This window comes from Hoplias malabaricus, chromosome 4 (genome assembly GCF_029633855.1).
Source record: "Hoplias malabaricus isolate fHopMal1 chromosome 4, fHopMal1.hap1, whole genome shotgun sequence".
NCBI classification, from domain to species: Eukaryota; Metazoa; Chordata; class Actinopteri; order Characiformes; family Erythrinidae; genus Hoplias; species Hoplias malabaricus.
Genome location: NC_089803.1, coordinates 1962009 through 1978632, shown reverse-complemented (window position 1 = coordinate 1978632; position 16624 = coordinate 1962009). Strand labels below are relative to the sequence as shown.

The window sequence follows — 16624 nt, the reverse complement described above, 5'->3', positions numbered from 1 at the left end:
TTGAAGACAAACATTGACACAACAACTTCAGGAGTGACCCAGGCCATAACAACAAACAAAAACCCAGCTAAACAAATAAATACCTTAACTCTGTTTTCCATGATGGTGGCTGAACACAGTAAAAAATTAAATGTGAGTAGTTGCCCTGTGAGCAAATATTTACTAATAACTCAAGTACAGTATTTACACTGTTGTTTATTTACTGTATTGTGAAGACAGGTGATGGAAAAGAATCTCTGCAGACACGTTTAAAGGTGTAAATACATCTTTATTTACAGAAACTTAAGGGTCCCGTGAGAGAGGTGTCCGATTCAGCGTGCTGTTCTCTCTCCCCGGCTCTTGGCCAGCACTCCAATATATATGATTCTTTACCTTTCCAAATATAGGAATATGGAGTTTGGTTTACATTTGCACATTCAAGGGACTGAGAGACAGAAGAAAATGTATTATCTCTTATTCTTACTGGCAGCTCATCCTAAACATTTCCCTCTTTGGAGCACAGACACAGAACATACGTATAAACTCAGAACAGTGAATATCTCTTAATGCTGCACTCAAGACCATATGTTTAAAATATACATCAGGATATATAACACATGACCTATGTATAGCACAACACTACACTGACAGCAGCAGTGGAGTAGAATCAAGTGTTTCTGTGCGACATGTCATTGGTTGCACACTGGACCAACGGTGTTGTTATTCGGGTGTTGGTGGAATATTTTCCACACTTCTGAAAGCAAAGTGTGTTCCTGTTCTGCCTGGTGGTGGTTGTAGACTGGACAAACGACATGTTTTTTTGGGTGGAGGTGTAATGTTTTCCACATTTCATAAATGTCAACAGTTACAAAGATCTACATTAGCAGTACATAGTGCAACAAGCTACATAGCATGACGCTATCACATTTACACAGGCCTTTTACACATTACACTACCACAATAGGCTAAACTTATACAGATATTTACACATTATAGCATGACAATAAGCTACACGTATGGTACAGGAGCCTCACAAACTAATGTACAACATGCCATTCACACTCAGATTAGCAACAGGCTACACTTGAATGCTCCATTTACACATAACAGCAGCATTCGGTGTATTTACATAAGCGTGAATGAATGTGTTTTCTTACAGAATTATAATTCTTACATGTGTTTTACATTCATTTATGTTTGTCACATACAAAGTGACACTTATTTAGTTTATTCTTTATTTTAATTTACCCAGAATTCGCGGTGTTACCACAGTAAATGTGAATGAACTCCGAAGACGGGTTTATTTCATTTGAAAGAAAGGATTTCACTGACCTATCACAAAAAAATCCTCCTTGGTATCAGTCCACTTCTCGAAATAAAGCCTTTCTTCCTCACTGTCCTCCCCTCTTTCGGCAGATGAGCTGAATCCTCTTCAAACTCACCTGGATGTGTAGAGTTGGGTCTGCAGCTGTAAACCGTGAGTGCGCCATGACGAAGCTCCTTCTTCAGAATGGAAACAATCCCTACACGTGCTCTGTGTTTAAAATAAACAAATGAGCGTTTTCATGCAAATTCTCGGCCTCTAATCCTCCACTGACAGCCGCTGAATTAAAATGTTTTAACATATGAATGGCAGAACGCGTCTATGGGTGGAACAAAAAAGCTTGCGCCTCAAAAATGTGCCTCTTGTTGTTTATGCTTCTCTCACAAGAATATAAAAATATATTTAGTTTCAACCTATATATAGTTGGAGAGTAGACCCTTCAAGGTTTCCGAGGTGTGTTGAATTTTTTTTCAGGATAAAATCTCGCAGAGTTATATACGAAAGAGCCTCGACTGTCCCTTGGATGTGTTCACCTCATCACTCTCTGTAATCCGGCCTAATTCATTGATTCACTGCCAGATGACAATGGTATTTTACTCTGTTAAATTGAAAATGTAAATGCAGTTCATGTTTAATTCTAAGCACCAGGAACTCAGATAATGTTTATGGCCTAGGTTGTTTATGGCTTGTTTTACGACAGTGATGTGTTGTGACAGTTCCTCCTGTTTTCAGATCCTGTTTAGACAATGATCAATCCATGTGTAATGTTGTATAATGGGGGATAAAGATGTGTGCCTCTCACAGAGAGGCCATTAGATCAGTCTGAGATCAACCTGAGATTCAGTCTGAGACCAGATCGGACTTCATTCTAGAACCAGAGCGCCCAATAAACAGCATTATATCCAGACTGGTCTCCTCTCTTCATTTTGAAACCACCAGAAGACAAGTTTACAACAATCTGTTACTGTTACATTGGGGTTCATGATTGTTCCTTATGGTACAGTATTGTCTTTGTGTTTATTGTTCTATTAAAGGTACAGTGTGGTATGGTACAGTTCAGTTCCCTAACTAAAGGTACAGGAGATGTCCACCTGAGGGGACCACCCCAGTGAGGAGCGTTTATACCCTGAAAGGTACAGTGTGGTGTCTGTATTCCTTTGAGAGTGTGTGATGATTCTGTGGTGGACTCTGGCTGTAGTTAAGACTCAAATCTGAGCTCCTCTGATGATGTCACGCAGCAGGTTTATGACCCATGCCTGGACAGGACGATAGAGGAGCTCACCCAGAGGTTTCCAGCTGTGGGAGAAGAGCTTATCTCAGGATCTAACCCTGGAACCCAGCCACAGAGACCCTTCTCTCTGAGGAAGCCCTCTAAAGCCCTGCTGCCCACTGCACCATTCGGCTGAAGACAGTCCACCTGGAATCACAGTCCATCACAGGGCACCACACACTCTCACATTCACTCACACCTATGGGCACTTCTGAATACACACTCTACTCACCGACACGTTGTTGGACTCTGGGTGGAGAGTGGATCACCCGGAGGAAACACCCACAGACACAGGGAGAACACACCACACTCTTCACAGACGGTGACCCGAGCTGGGACTCAAACCCTCACTCCCAGGACCCTAGAGCTGTGTGACAGAGACACTACCTGTTGCTCCACAGTGTCGCCCCGTAGCGTGTGACTGTAATTCAGCTCCATGAAGGAAAAACAGCTGTAAAAGCAGGTGCATATTACACTACAGCCCCCAGAGACTACGATGGCAATGTACTTTATTAAAGCAGCACTAGGTAGTGTTTTTACCTTAAAATTACAGCTTCGCCATCACTGTGCTGCTTCACTGAGATGTAACAGGGAGAATAGAGACTCTGTCGCTGCTCCTCTGGGCTCAGCACTGCAGAAACTGCACTATGTAACTGTTAAACTAATATTGTACTGTGATATTTCCACAGATGTTCTGCTCTACTCGTCTTTTCCCTGTAGATCTGCAGGTGAAGATGCTGCTGGGTTTGTGACAGCGCTGCTCCACGAAGGCCTCTCTTCCCTCTCAGCTCCATGTGCTCTTCATAAAGATATTCACACCAGAAAACCTCCTCACACACACACACACACACACACACACACACACACACACACACACTAACGTCACCAGAAATGTTTAGAAATGTGTGTGTGAGTCAGTCGTCATGAAGAGCTCATGTAGGAGCGATGTAGCCTCTAAACAGTGTCCTACAGTAAAGAGTTCCCCACCGTTCTCCTACATCACTCATAAACCCAACACTAATCCCTAATATTGTCTCATTAATGTGTGTGATAATATCTGTGTGTGTTTCTGGACCGGTCTGTAACCGAATGATTTCTATAATGTAACGGACCTTGTGTCTGAGCTCATTAGAGCTGCACTTTATGATCATTTTAATAACTATTAGTCTGCTGATTTGTTTTCTATCAATTACAAAAGACTGATTATTCTACAGAGCGCTGGAGTCCTGCAGTGTGTTCAGTTGGATTGGGATTAGTGTTGAAACTGACACTGAGGCACAAACAGCGCCACCTAGAGTATTTTTCAGCAGCTGCCACTGGTTCAGATGAAGGTGTAAGTAATAGAAATCCTTCTGTAAATACAGTTTCTACCAAACACTGTCTGGAATCAGAAAAATAATCCTAAATCCATGTGTAGAAGGATGTTGTAGATATTCTCTCTGACGCTGTAGAAGCTGCTCACTCTGAGAGTCTTCTGCTTGAATGTAGAGTCTGATCTCACTGGGATCAGCTTTGGGAGATGGGAACACACACATCTGGCTGTAGAGCCTCTGTGAATAAAACTGAGGGTCCACACCACCATGCACAAGGCCCGCTGAGATCATTCTGAACACACTCCTGTGTACAGCGCTAACACACACGTTCCAATCTGTTGATGACACACACACTTTTCCAGAATAAATAAAGAAGAGAGAACATAGTCCATATATAAAATGTACACAGGGGGAACTCAGCTTGTGAACGGAAGATAACCATTTCTTCCAGTCAGGCCCTTCAATAATACGAGAACTATGTGTGTGTCTCATAAGGAGCCTGAGAAACTCTCTTTAGGGCCCCCCCTCATCCACTGCTCCTCACCTGTTCCATTAATATCTGGGACAATATCGTCCAGTTTGACGTGGTAAAGGATCATTCTCCGTGTGTTATTATTAGTGCTGCTAGTGGATTTCCTCCACCATTAACAAGAGGCTACTGTTGGTGGACACAAGTCTGTCAGACCGTGATGAGCAGCGCTGGGCAGTTCAGCTCCGTGCTTTAGGATCATACTGAGCTTCTTCTTCAAACTCTACAGCGCAGTATCTTCTCCGCTTCACCACGTCCTCTTTAGCGCTGTTGTGGAGAAACGTTAATGTTGAAGCTCTGAAGAGAGAGTTCAGCTTGTGGATCACAGACAGAAAGTCCATTCTCTGTAGAAGAGAACATGTTGTAGTGGGAAACGGCTCGGAGAGTCCTTTATTACTGCTTCAGAGACGCCCCGAAATGAATGGGAGTGAATGGAGAGCTGCTCTCGAATGGTCCTCTCTCGTAGCTCCGCAAACCTGGGCCTGGGTTATTCTCCCCGGATCAGCGCTGTTTATATGGGCTCCTGTCTCTTTAAAGACTTCACACACACACACACACACACACAGAGACACGCCCCCTCGGTGACGTAGAGAGGAGAAAGCGAAAGTAGATTTACCCCTTCACCGTTTTACGGAGAGAGAGAGAGAGAGAGAGAGAGAGAGAGAGATAAAGAACGCAGATTTAACGGTGAATAACTTCATTGTTTTCTTCTTTATCTAACACCCCCCCACCCCCAACACACACACACACACACACACACACACACACACAGGGGAACATTAAAGCTGTGAGATTTACAGTGAGTCTAAATCAGTGAAGTCTAAAAACACTCGGGCTGTTTCGGGCCGATTACACCACGCCGAGCCCGAGTCTCATCGGCTTCCGTTTAAATCCAGGTCCGGTTCCACTCCCCTCAGTTGTTCTCACAATCTTGCGCTCTATGAGCAACACAGTCGACACCATAAGAGCTTATAGCACGAACTGTAATGAATTCCGCGAAGCGTCTTGACGTTTTACCGAAAGCTGGTTACAGCCGGTGATGTCTGATTCGTGTTTTGAAATCTCCGGGTTTACGCTCGTACGATCAAACAGTGACGCAGACTCGGGGAAGACGCGAGGAGGAGGCATATGCGTTTACACAAACGATCTTTGGTGCGGGCGGTACTCTGTGAAATATAAGAAGTGTGATCCACACGTGGAAATACTGGGAACGACTTTAAGACCGTTTTACTCACCCAGAGAGTGTGGGTGTATTTAACTCTTTGTGGTGTGTGTTCCTCCCAGCGGTAAAGCTGCTAAAGCCGCTAACACCATTGCTGACTTTGTTCATGAGCTACAACTTAAACATCCCGATGCTCCAGCAATAGTAGTTGGAGACATGAATCAGTGTCACCTGGACTCCGTGTGTTGCCTGGCTTTGAACAATATGTAAAAAATCAAACCAGGAAAAACAACATTCTGGACAAGTGTTTTGTAAATATTAAGAATGCTTACATTTCAAAATGCAGACCTCCTACACCCAGTTCAGATCATAATGTGATTCATATTATTCCAGTGTATAAGACAAGATTTAAGAGAAGTAAACCTGAAAAGAAAGTCATAAGAATTTGGACAGATGAGAATAAGGAACAGCTTGGAGCATGTTTTGATTGATGACTGATTGGAGCGCGTTTCAAGACGGCTCTTTAAATGAAAGGATAACTGTCACTAATGATTATATTAACTTCTGTGTACAGCTGTTAGTTCCTACAAAAGAAATTAAAATCTATCCAAATAATAAATGATACGTAACCAAGGATATTAAAGGAACTATAAACAAAAGGAGCCTGGCCTTTAATAATAAAGACACAGTAATACTTCGACAGACAGATAAAGAACTAAGAATTAAATTAAGAGAAGCACAGACAAGGTTTAGAAAACACATTTAAAACTAATAACTCTAAAGAGGTGTGGGACACGTGAACTCAGTGACAGGTACGCTGTCCTCTAATAAACCCACTGTAACAGATAACGATTTTAAGTTTGCTAATGATTTAAACACTTATTTTACAAGATTCGATTCGTCTGATAGCTCTGAGAAATGTAATCAAGTTCTTACAAACATCCAGCTAGAACCTTCAGACAGAAGTAAGATCACTGTTGATGAAGTTAGAAAAATATTTAAAGCCACTAACACCAAAAAATCAGAGGGGTCCAGAGAGGTGTAGTCCTTTTATTAAAAAACACCCAACTAAACAACAGAGCTGACACCAGCTTGGCCACCAGTATTTAAACTCTCAATTGATACACACACAGTCCCAACAGCATGGGAAACTTCACATATAAAACCACTGCCTAAGATTCAATGTCCAAAAGAATACAAAGATGTTAGACCCATAGCTTTAACGTCTGTGATCATAAAGACTCTAGAGAGACTTTAGCTCAAACATCTGTAAACTACTTGTACTAATGAGAAATTAGATCCATTTCAGTTTCCATATGAAACAGAGTGTATCACGGAAGACGCTGTTGCTACATTAGTTCATATTATTACCAAACATCTAGATAAACCTCATACGTCTGTGAGAGCACTCTTTCTAGATTATTCATCAGCCTTTAACACACTACAACCCAATATTCTACTTTTTAAAATGTCTCGTCTGAGAGTGAACCCTTATTTGATTCACTGGTACGACTCTTTTCTTACAAATAGAGTCCAGCTGGTTAAAGTGAACAGGACTCTTTCTTCTGCCATTTTCACCAGTGCTGGTGCACCTCAGGGCTGTGTGAGTTCTGCTTTGCTTTTTTCTTTATACACAGATGATGGTCGTTCAACTACAAATAATCAGTATGTTTTAAAATACTCAGATGATACTGTCTTGTTAACACTATTAAATGACACGGACAGACCTGAGCTGCACCAACAGGGGGTTAATAAGGTGGTCACGTGGAGCAAAACTAATGATCTAGACATCAACACAAAGAAAATAAAAGACATTCTGTTTGGCCCAAAATCAATAGTCACAAATCCCACCATTATCAGTGATGAAATAACTAAACAGGTGCAGTCTTATAAATATCTTGGTGTAATGATTAATGCCACTCTATTATGGAGACATCATATTGACTACATCTGTAAAAAATGAAAAAGGTTTATTTTCTTTGTCGTCTCCGCTCTTTTGGAGCTACTCAGCAGATACTCCTACTGCTTTACACTGCTGTTATTCTGTGTCACGGCTGCGCAGGGAGGATGAGGAGACGGACGTAAACGCAAGGAATTTTATTAACACAGACAGAATCAAAACATACACGGGTAGATACATGGAAACTAGACAAGACTAAACTATGAATTAACCAAAGACAGACGAGAGACAGCCATGAACCGGGGTAGACATGTGAGACACACAAAAACAGAGTTAACACACATCTACGCACACAACACCAGACGAAGGAGCACTCAAACCACATGGGTATATAAGGACAAGACAAAGGAGGAACACCTGGAGACAATAATGAGAGAGAGGCAGGACTAAGGTGGGGCTAGGGCGGAACAAGGGCGGAGACAGGAACAACAACAAACAGGGCCATGTGCTACATGAGCACAGAGTGGGGAAAACAGACAGGACTGGGCCAGGATGTGACATTCTGAGTGTTCTGCAGTATGATAATGCTGTGTGGTACAGCTGTTTATCTACATCTGTAAGGTCTGGATTGAAACACTTGATCAAAATCTGTTCAAAGATTGTGGGTCAGTCCCTAGAAAGCCTGGATGAAGCCGCTTATTATAACAACACAATGCGGCTGGCAAAAAAAAACATAGTTTCTGACACTAATCATGTTTTGAACAGTGAATATGTCCTTCTTCCATCTGGACGATGATACAGTGTTCCACTCTTTAATAAGTTTAGACTGAAACATTCTTCTGTACATCAGTCAATTCTTAAACTGAACAAAGAGCTTAATTCACATCTATGAAAGCTGTTTTAATACGAGAAATTATTATTATTATTATTATTATTATTAGGGCGGCACGGTGGTGCAGCAGGTAGTGTCGCAGTCACACAGCTCCAGGGGCCTGGAGGTTGTGGGTTCGATTCCCGCTCCGGGTGACTGTCTGTGAGGAGTTGGTGTGTTCTCCCTGTGTCTGCGTGGGTTTCCTCCGGGTGCTCCGGTTTCCTCCCACAGTCCAAAAACACACGTTGGTAGGTGGATTGGCGACTCAAAAGTGTCCGTATGTGTGAGTGTGTGAGTGAATGTGTGTGTCTGTGTTGCCCTGTGAAGGACTGGCGCCCCCTCCAGGGTGTATTCCCGCCTTGCGCCCAATGATTCCAGGTAGGCTCTGGACCCACCGTGAACCTGAAATGGATAAGGGTTACAGATAATGAATGAATGAATGAATGAATTATTATTATTATTGTTATTATTATTATTGTAAAGTTAATGTACTGTGTCTCAATAGAGCTACTGTTTCTATGCAAGACAAATTTCAGATCTTGGATCTGACAACAAAGAATTATCTATCTATCTATCTATCTATCTATTACATATTGGTCCTTTAAGACTTTTGCTGCTCAAACATGAAGTTACTCTGAAACACACCGTGTTTACAGTGGAGTAAAAATGACTTGTTAAAGATAATGATGACTACCTTTAGGATTCTGATGATATCTCTGTAAATTAAAGTGTAGAATGGTTTAAATGTACTTTAATATAAACAGTGATGTAACTACAGTGGAACTAACTGAAAGGTAATTCACTGGTAGGTCCAACAGGAAAGAGAGAGCTGACTGTGGGTAACGTTAGTCTTCCACAGCGTTTTCTCACGCCCAGATATGAGTGAGAGTTACAAACACAACCCCTGAATCTCCACTCTATAATGAAGAAGAGTCACCTCACAACCAAACGATAAAGTGAAAGAATGATAACTGACCCGTTATTTTTATCCGGTTTGTTTTTTTTTTATTATTATTCCGCGTTTCCTTGTCCGCTTAACTAGTCTCGCAGTTTTCGAGCTATTGACTCCGTTCCACCTGGAAATCGTGCGTCCTATAGCGACGATGTGGGCTTGTATACAGCTTTCCAATACCCACACTCGTTCGTCCGCTACACTCGTTTTTCGCTTCGTTTTTCCCCAGTCATTTCTATGGAATTAATTTTCAAAGCGCTCTTACTCTGTCATTTTTCAAGCTACAGACACGGAATTTCAGACAGTCGGACCCGGGCGTACCGGGTCCCATCACCTCAGTTTTCGGACCTCTTGCACTTATCCTTCTCTTTCTATCCCTCTTTCAAAATCCCTCCATTCATTTCAATGGGAGGCTCTTAGAGTGGGGTGATGTCATACACTGTAGGTTCTCTGAGCGAAAACCGTTTATTCACTTTTCAGCCGAACAATTCGCCATAACGTCCTCATACTTTCACCTAGAAACTTCATTTAATTTTAAATGGTAGAGAAACTTGTCCTTTCTAGCATCTGTAAATTTGAAGATTATTGAAAATACGTTTTTTGAGTTATGAATTTTTGTTCGGCACTAGGGACGGTTTCGGCTCCCATAGAGTTCAATGTATTTTTAGAGCGGCTCAGAGTGCGGTTTCTAAATTTTTCTCCTGTTTTTAACTCGTCATAACGTTCAATTCTCACTTAATCTGCATATTGTTTATACCATATTGATCCCCAGACTCTCCTTGTCGCAATGGTATATACGGTTAAGTGATGTGGGGAAATGTTTCTGAGCTATAAGCATTTGTTCGGAGGGTGGGTAAGCTCCCATAGGAACGCATTGAAATCATTTTTTTTCTTTTTCAATTTTCTGCTGAACATTTCACCATAACTTCCTTATACTTTCACTTACAGACTTCATTTAAATTTTAAATGGTAGAGAAAGTTTCCCTTTCTCAAACTTGTAAGTTTCAGAATTATGAAGTTCTTGAGTTATGAATTTTTGTTTGACACTTGGAAGGGTTTTACTCCCATAGAGCTCAATGTATTTTAAGAGCGGGTCAGCATGCAGAGGCAAAAACTGAGGGGAGAGGTGTGAAGGACATAGGCAGTCTCTAACACTTTAAAGGTAATTTTTAAGGGGGACGTCTTAATTATCCAGGGTTTCTTAAGGTGGAATTTTTTAAGAATATCTCATTCACAATATACTCTTTCTGTCTTTTTGTCTTTTCAACATTTTAAGCTTTATTTCACGTGGTCATTTTTAAAGGTGGACGTTTCAATACAATTGTGGGTTTCTTAAGGTGGAATTTTTCTTAAGGTGGTATTTAAAATGTATTGGCCATCTTTTTTTGCTTTTAAGACTCTTTTGGCCTGCAATGTGGACATCTCAATACAATTCTGGGTTTCTTAAGGTGGAATTGTTTTTAAAGGTGGAATTCAAAATGTTTCGTTTTCCATTCACGGCCTACGGAGCTCCATAGAGTCCAATGCAAACTGCTGTGGAAGAGTGCTCTCTTAACATCCCACTACCAACAGCTTAGCAGTCAACACCGACCTTGCTTTAAGCGGGAAAGACGCGGATTGGGGGACAGGGGTTTCAGCGGCGCAACATCTCGCGTGTCCTCCTGGAATGCAGACCTCTAGTTTCATATGCTCTTCATAGTTATAAAGTTGAATTAGTGCTGGGAGGTGTATTTGTTCTGGTTCATTCTTTAAACCCTTCGAAACTCATGCTACAGTCTGGGTTTCTCACTGGTTTTCTGCTGCAGTCTGTAACTAATAGTGCAGAATGAATGCTTAGTGCCCTTGGCCATTCTCAGACAACCCCCAAGGAGTTTTCCCATCCACATCCACTCATGTGACACCAGGGTTCTGTTCCAAAGCCTAGTGAGCACCCTAGATAGGCACTTACTACATACACTATCCTCATGAGGCAGATTATTGAGACGCTGTAGTTAGAGAGTAATGGAGTCACGGCTTGTTCCCGCCCACCACACAAAACCGGTGTTTACTTTCCTCAGCGGCTAGCGTCGCCTCAGCGTTTCAGTGAAGTCTAATCTTCCTGTTTTTATCCTGATTGTAGTTACTTTTGGTCTGGGAGAAGAGATGGGAGTTGTTCTGGCGTTGCATCCTGGGACTGACTTTGCGGCTGAGGAAGTGTTCTGCCTTAAAATTTGGCCAGAGTTACATATCTCAGTAGAGAGCATAGTGAGGTGTCTAAGAACTGAGAGTGCCCACGTGTCAGGAGCACGTTCACTGTGATTTAAAATCCTCTCTAGTTAGACAGCTAACTAGGATTAGGACAGACACCAGGTCTGCCACAGAAGCAGTCAGAGTGAGTGAGAAGTTACACCCCTCCCCTCTAGAGCTATTTTCTCAGCACTGTAAGGCTCTAAAGCCCTGCTGGAAGTGGATGAGGGTCTCAGGGGGAAGGCTGCTGGAATTAAGCATTGACCACATCTCCTCAGTGATGGACGTCCAGAGTCTGTGCACCGTTAACATCAGTGCAGGACGAGGGAGTTTCTCCAAAGTCCCTAAAGTGCTCCCACACTCCCCTCCAGTGTCTCGCTGGTATTCTCACCCTCAGAAACAGCTGATGACATTCCCCCTGCTGCCCACCGCAGGACGTGTGTTTCTTTAGTACAGTCCTGGTCCTCTGCTAATGATGCTGCATTGTTTATTTTTCCATGGAGACGCCACTGAACATAATTCTGTGATTCAACTCTCTCTCAGCTCAGAGTGTTATTTCTTTTGAGGAGTGTAAATATTTATTGTTAAGATTTGGTGAATGATCTTCTGTGATGTGTCTGAAATTTGTCACAGTGTGTTTTCAACTGCAGTTACAGTGAATGAATGAATGTTTTCAACAGTGCTAAATAAACTGAAGCTAAACTGATTTTATCATTATTACAAACTACAAGTGTTACAACTGAAAGACTAATTTGCATTAATTAAAAGCATTAATTTGATGAAAAATTTTATTTATTCTAACAATAGTTATGTATGTTATATTTATGGCTAAACTAAACCTAAATTAAAGTATTTAACATGTGATTGTTTCCTGTTTTTATTAGAACTGGCTCCTTCTCATCGAAAGCTGAAATCAACCCTGAAGGAAAAGTTCCCGAAAATTAATGAAGGAGTCTCTAATCCTGGAAGCTCAGCTCTTCTGAATGAGATCTACACAGATCTGTACATCACAGAGGGAGGGAGTGGAGAGGTCAATACTGAACATGAGGTCAGACAGATTGAGACAGTGTCCAGGAGACCAGCAGCACAGGAGAAACCCATCAAATGCAGCCAGCTCTTTAAAGATAAAGCCATCAGAACTGTGCTGACTAAAGGAGTGGCTGGAATTGGAAAAACAGTCTCTGTGCAGAAGTTCATTCTGGACCTGGCCGAAGGAAAAGAAAACCAGGACGTCCTCTTCATATTTCCACTTCCTTTCAGAGAGCTGAACCTGATGAAGGAGAAATGGCTCAGTCTGATGGAGCTTCTTCAGCAGATTTTCAGAGACACAAAAGAATTAAAACCAAGAGACTATGATCTCTACAGAGTCCTGTTCATCTTTGTGTCCTTACGACCTTTAAAAAGTTAATTTTAAAAAGATTAATTTGTCATAATATCAAAAAATAACTCGAGTGAAGCTTGTGGATTAAAAACAGTTTAATATCCTACAGAGGGCAAACCAAAAGCATAAACATAAAAGTCTGAAGTCAAGCCAAAAATACGAACAATCAATCAAACAGATCCAAGGAGCAAATCCAAAGAGAAAAAAATAGAAACAATAGATAAAGCACTGAATGCACAGATAAGGAAATACTCTTAAACAATCTTAACCAACACTGTATTTAAATACTCTGTCTAATGAGCATGAAGGAGAAACAGGGGTGATTGATATTCAGGAGATTTGGAACAGTGAAATGATCTCAGATAAGTGGAGGTGGTCATGTGATACTGCTGAGGATTCTGGGAATACCATCCTTCTTGTTCATTTTCAGTGAGAGTCCAGAGAGTCATCAGATGATCATAGGATGGGAATCTTTTGAGCAAGATACACATTTTTATAATGTTTGTACTCAGGACACTGTAATATCACCTGAGTGACTCTACTATAGACATAGATACAATATGGAAATAGACCAAATCATTATAATTTGACTGGTTTTGAACTTGATAAGTGATAAGCAGGCATGCCCTTCATGGCGATCAGAATGAGGAAAACAGTCTGTCTGGATGTGTGCTGAGGTCCTGGTAGCACAGCCCCGTGACTCCTGTGCTCTGTGAGACTAATAGCTCCACCAACACTGATCTTTCCCCTATGAGGGGGGGGGGGGGGGGGGGGGGGGGGCAGACTCATCCTCAATGAGGGAGAATTGGAGCTTTTCTTGCTCCTGATTGGCTGTTTCCTGTACCTTGATAGTGGCATCACATAGAATTTATGACACTTGACAAGACAAAGACTTGACCATCCCTGGTGAGTGAATATCCCAGGATTCTGAATCATACTTTGCAATATAAAAGATTATATGTTAACACAAAGTAATATCATTAAGAAAAAAACAACCATGTTCTATATAATTATTAACCAACTAAACACATAGTATGTGGCTACCTTGGTTCTACATAAATTCATATAAACAAAAATGACTTTAAACACATGTAAATTAATTCCACCCATTTTGATTGTCAAAACGGGATTAATTTCAGACCGTTGTGCACATGTACAACTTGTTTTCCATGAAAGAACTTTGGGATGTTTGAGTCTTTTAGAGTTAGCAGTCTTTAAAAAGATGTAAGAGGGCATTGTGTTTCAATCAAGATTGAGTCTCTGTGTCTCTCTGCATTCTTTTCTTGACCCTGGGGGTCCTTAAGTCATAAAAAAGGGTCATTGGAGGTGGTTTTACGAGCCTGCTCTGGAGGTTTATCTCACCTTACATCTGCTAGTGTGGAGATGTCTCTGAAACGAGCTAAAGTTTGGGTACTTAAAATTAAAACTCTCAAAAAGTCACAATTTCTTATTAGGAATTAATACACATTCATCATATCATACTACATCAGATGATCATAGGATGGTAATCTTCAGAGCTAGATACACATTATAATGTTTGTACTCAGGACACCGTAATATCACCTGAGTGACTCTACTATAGACTTAGATACAATATGGAAATGGACCAAATCATTATAATTCAACTGGTTTTGAACTTAGTTATAATAAATGCTTTTCCACGGCACACTTGTCTTGCTGCAGTGATAAGCAGGCATGCCCTTCATGGCGATCAGAAAGAGGAAAACAGTCTGTCTGGATGTGTGCTGAGGTCCTGGTAGCACAGCCCCGTGACTCCTGTGCTCCGTGAGACTAATAGCTCCATCAACACTGATCTTTCCCCTTCCAAGGGTATACAGTCCAGCCCCAGAAATAGGGAGGAATTGTGATGGGGGTCAGATGGGCAGTAGAAGCTCAGTACGGAGTTGTATTGTCTCTATTTGGAGCACGGTGAAACACAACAATGACAGTGTGAATGAGAGGGTAAATAGGACCTGTAATTATTAATTCTGAGGTCACATCTTGAAAATAAAAATAAAAGTTCCATAAACAGTCTGTGGCATCTGGTATCACACAGTTCAATCAGACGTCTCCAAATTCCCAAGCACTACACAATTCAACTTTAAGGATATTTTTTACATTGAATTTGACCCAATACAATAATTAAATCCCAATCTCTGAAGGTAATCCCTCACTCAGTGCTAACCTTTCTGGTTCTGGGTGAACGCAGTGATGTTTCCGGACAGAACTCTGACGACTAAAACTCTTCCCACACTCTGAACAGTGATATGGTTTCTCTCCTGTGTGAATGCGCTGGTGTCTTTGGAGACTACTCTGTTCAGCAAAACTCTTCCCACACTCTGAACAGTGATACGGTTTCTCTCCTGTGTGAACGCGCTGGTGTATTTTGAGACTGATTTGTTGAGTAAAACTCCTCCCACACTCTGAACAGTGATACGGTTTCTCTCCTGTGTGAATGCGCTGGTGTGTTTTGAGATGACCCTGTACAGTAAAACTCCTCCCACACTCTGAACAGTGATACGGTTTCTCTCCTGTGTGAATGCGCTGGTGTCTTTGGAGACTACCCTGTTCAGTAAAACTCTTCCCACACTCTGAACAGTGATACGGTTTCTGTCCTGTGTGAATGTGTTGGTGTGTTTGGAGACTGATCTGGTGAGTAAAACTCCTCCCACACTCTGAACAGTGATACGGTTTCTCTCCTGTGTGAATGCGCTGGTGTGTTTTGAGATGACCCTGTACAGTAAAACTCCTCCCACACTCTGAACAGTGATACGGTTTCTCTCCTGTGTGAATGCGCTGGTGTCTTTGGAGATGACCCTGTTCAGTAAAACTCTTCCCACACTCTGAACAGTGATACGGTTTCTCTCCTGTGTGAATGCGCTGGTGTTTTTTGAGACTACCCTGTTCAGTAAAACTCATCCCACACTCTGAACAGTGATACGGTTTCTCTCCTGTGTGAATGCGCTGGTGTTTTTTGAGACTACCCTGTTCAGTAAAACTCCTCCCACACTCTGAACAGTGATACGGTTTCTCTCCTGTGTGAATGCGCTGGTGTGTTTTGAGACTACCCTGTTCAGTAAAACTCCTCCCACACTCTGAACAGTGATACGGTTTCTCTCCTGTGTGAATGCGCTGGTGTTTTTTGAGACTACCCTGTTCAGTAAAACTCATCCCACACTCTGAACAGTGATACGGTTTCTCTCCTGTGTGAATGCGCTGGTGTTTTTTGAGACTACCCTGTTCAGTAAAACTCCTCCCACACTCTGAACAGTGATACGGTTTCTCTCCTGTGTGAATGCGCTGGTGTTTTTTGAGACTACCCTGTACAGTAAAACTCTTCCCACACTCTGAACAGTGATACGGTTTCTGTCCTGTGTGAATGTGTTGGTGTGTTTGGAGACTGATCTGGTGAGTAAAACTCCTCCCACACTCTGAACAGTGATACGGTTTCTCTCCTGTGTGAATGCGCTGGTGTGTTTTGAGATGACCCTGTACAGTAAAACTCCTCCCACACTCTGAACAGTGATACGGTTTCTCTCCTGTGTGAATGCGCTGGTGTCTTTGGAGATGACCCTGTTCAGTAAAACTCTTCCCACACTCTGAACAGTGATACGGTTTCTCTCCTGTGTGAATGCGCTGGTGTGTTTTGAGACTACCCAGCTGAGTAAAACTCCTCCCACACTCTCCACAGTCATAAGTTTTCCGTTTGTTTTCACT

General features: G+C 41.9%; 3 protein-coding genes across 3 annotated transcripts in view; 1 reads left to right on the top strand and 2 right to left on the bottom strand.

Annotated features, from left to right (window-relative positions):
• LOC136694011 (zinc finger protein 665-like) overlaps positions 1-4756 on the bottom strand; it is a 33058-nt gene extending 28302 nt beyond the window's left edge. Inside the window, exon 1 of the mRNA XM_066667335.1 lies at positions 4620-4756. Within this exon, the coding sequence (XP_066523432.1) occupies positions 4620-4756 (137 nt within the window). The remainder of the gene's footprint in view (positions 1-4619) is intronic.
• LOC136694219 (zinc finger protein 850-like) overlaps positions 1-16624 on the top strand; it is a 517486-nt gene that overhangs the window by 242951 nt on the left and 257911 nt on the right. The gene's annotated exons all lie outside the window — the stretch shown is intronic.
• LOC136694267 (zinc finger protein 850-like) overlaps positions 14087-16624 on the bottom strand; it is a 71547-nt gene continuing 69009 nt past the window's right edge. Inside the window, exon 5 of the mRNA XM_066667682.1 lies at positions 14087-16307. Coding sequence (XP_066523779.1) covers positions 15050-16307 — 1258 coding nt within the window. The 3' untranslated portion in view covers positions 14087-15049. The remainder of the gene's footprint in view (positions 16308-16624) is intronic.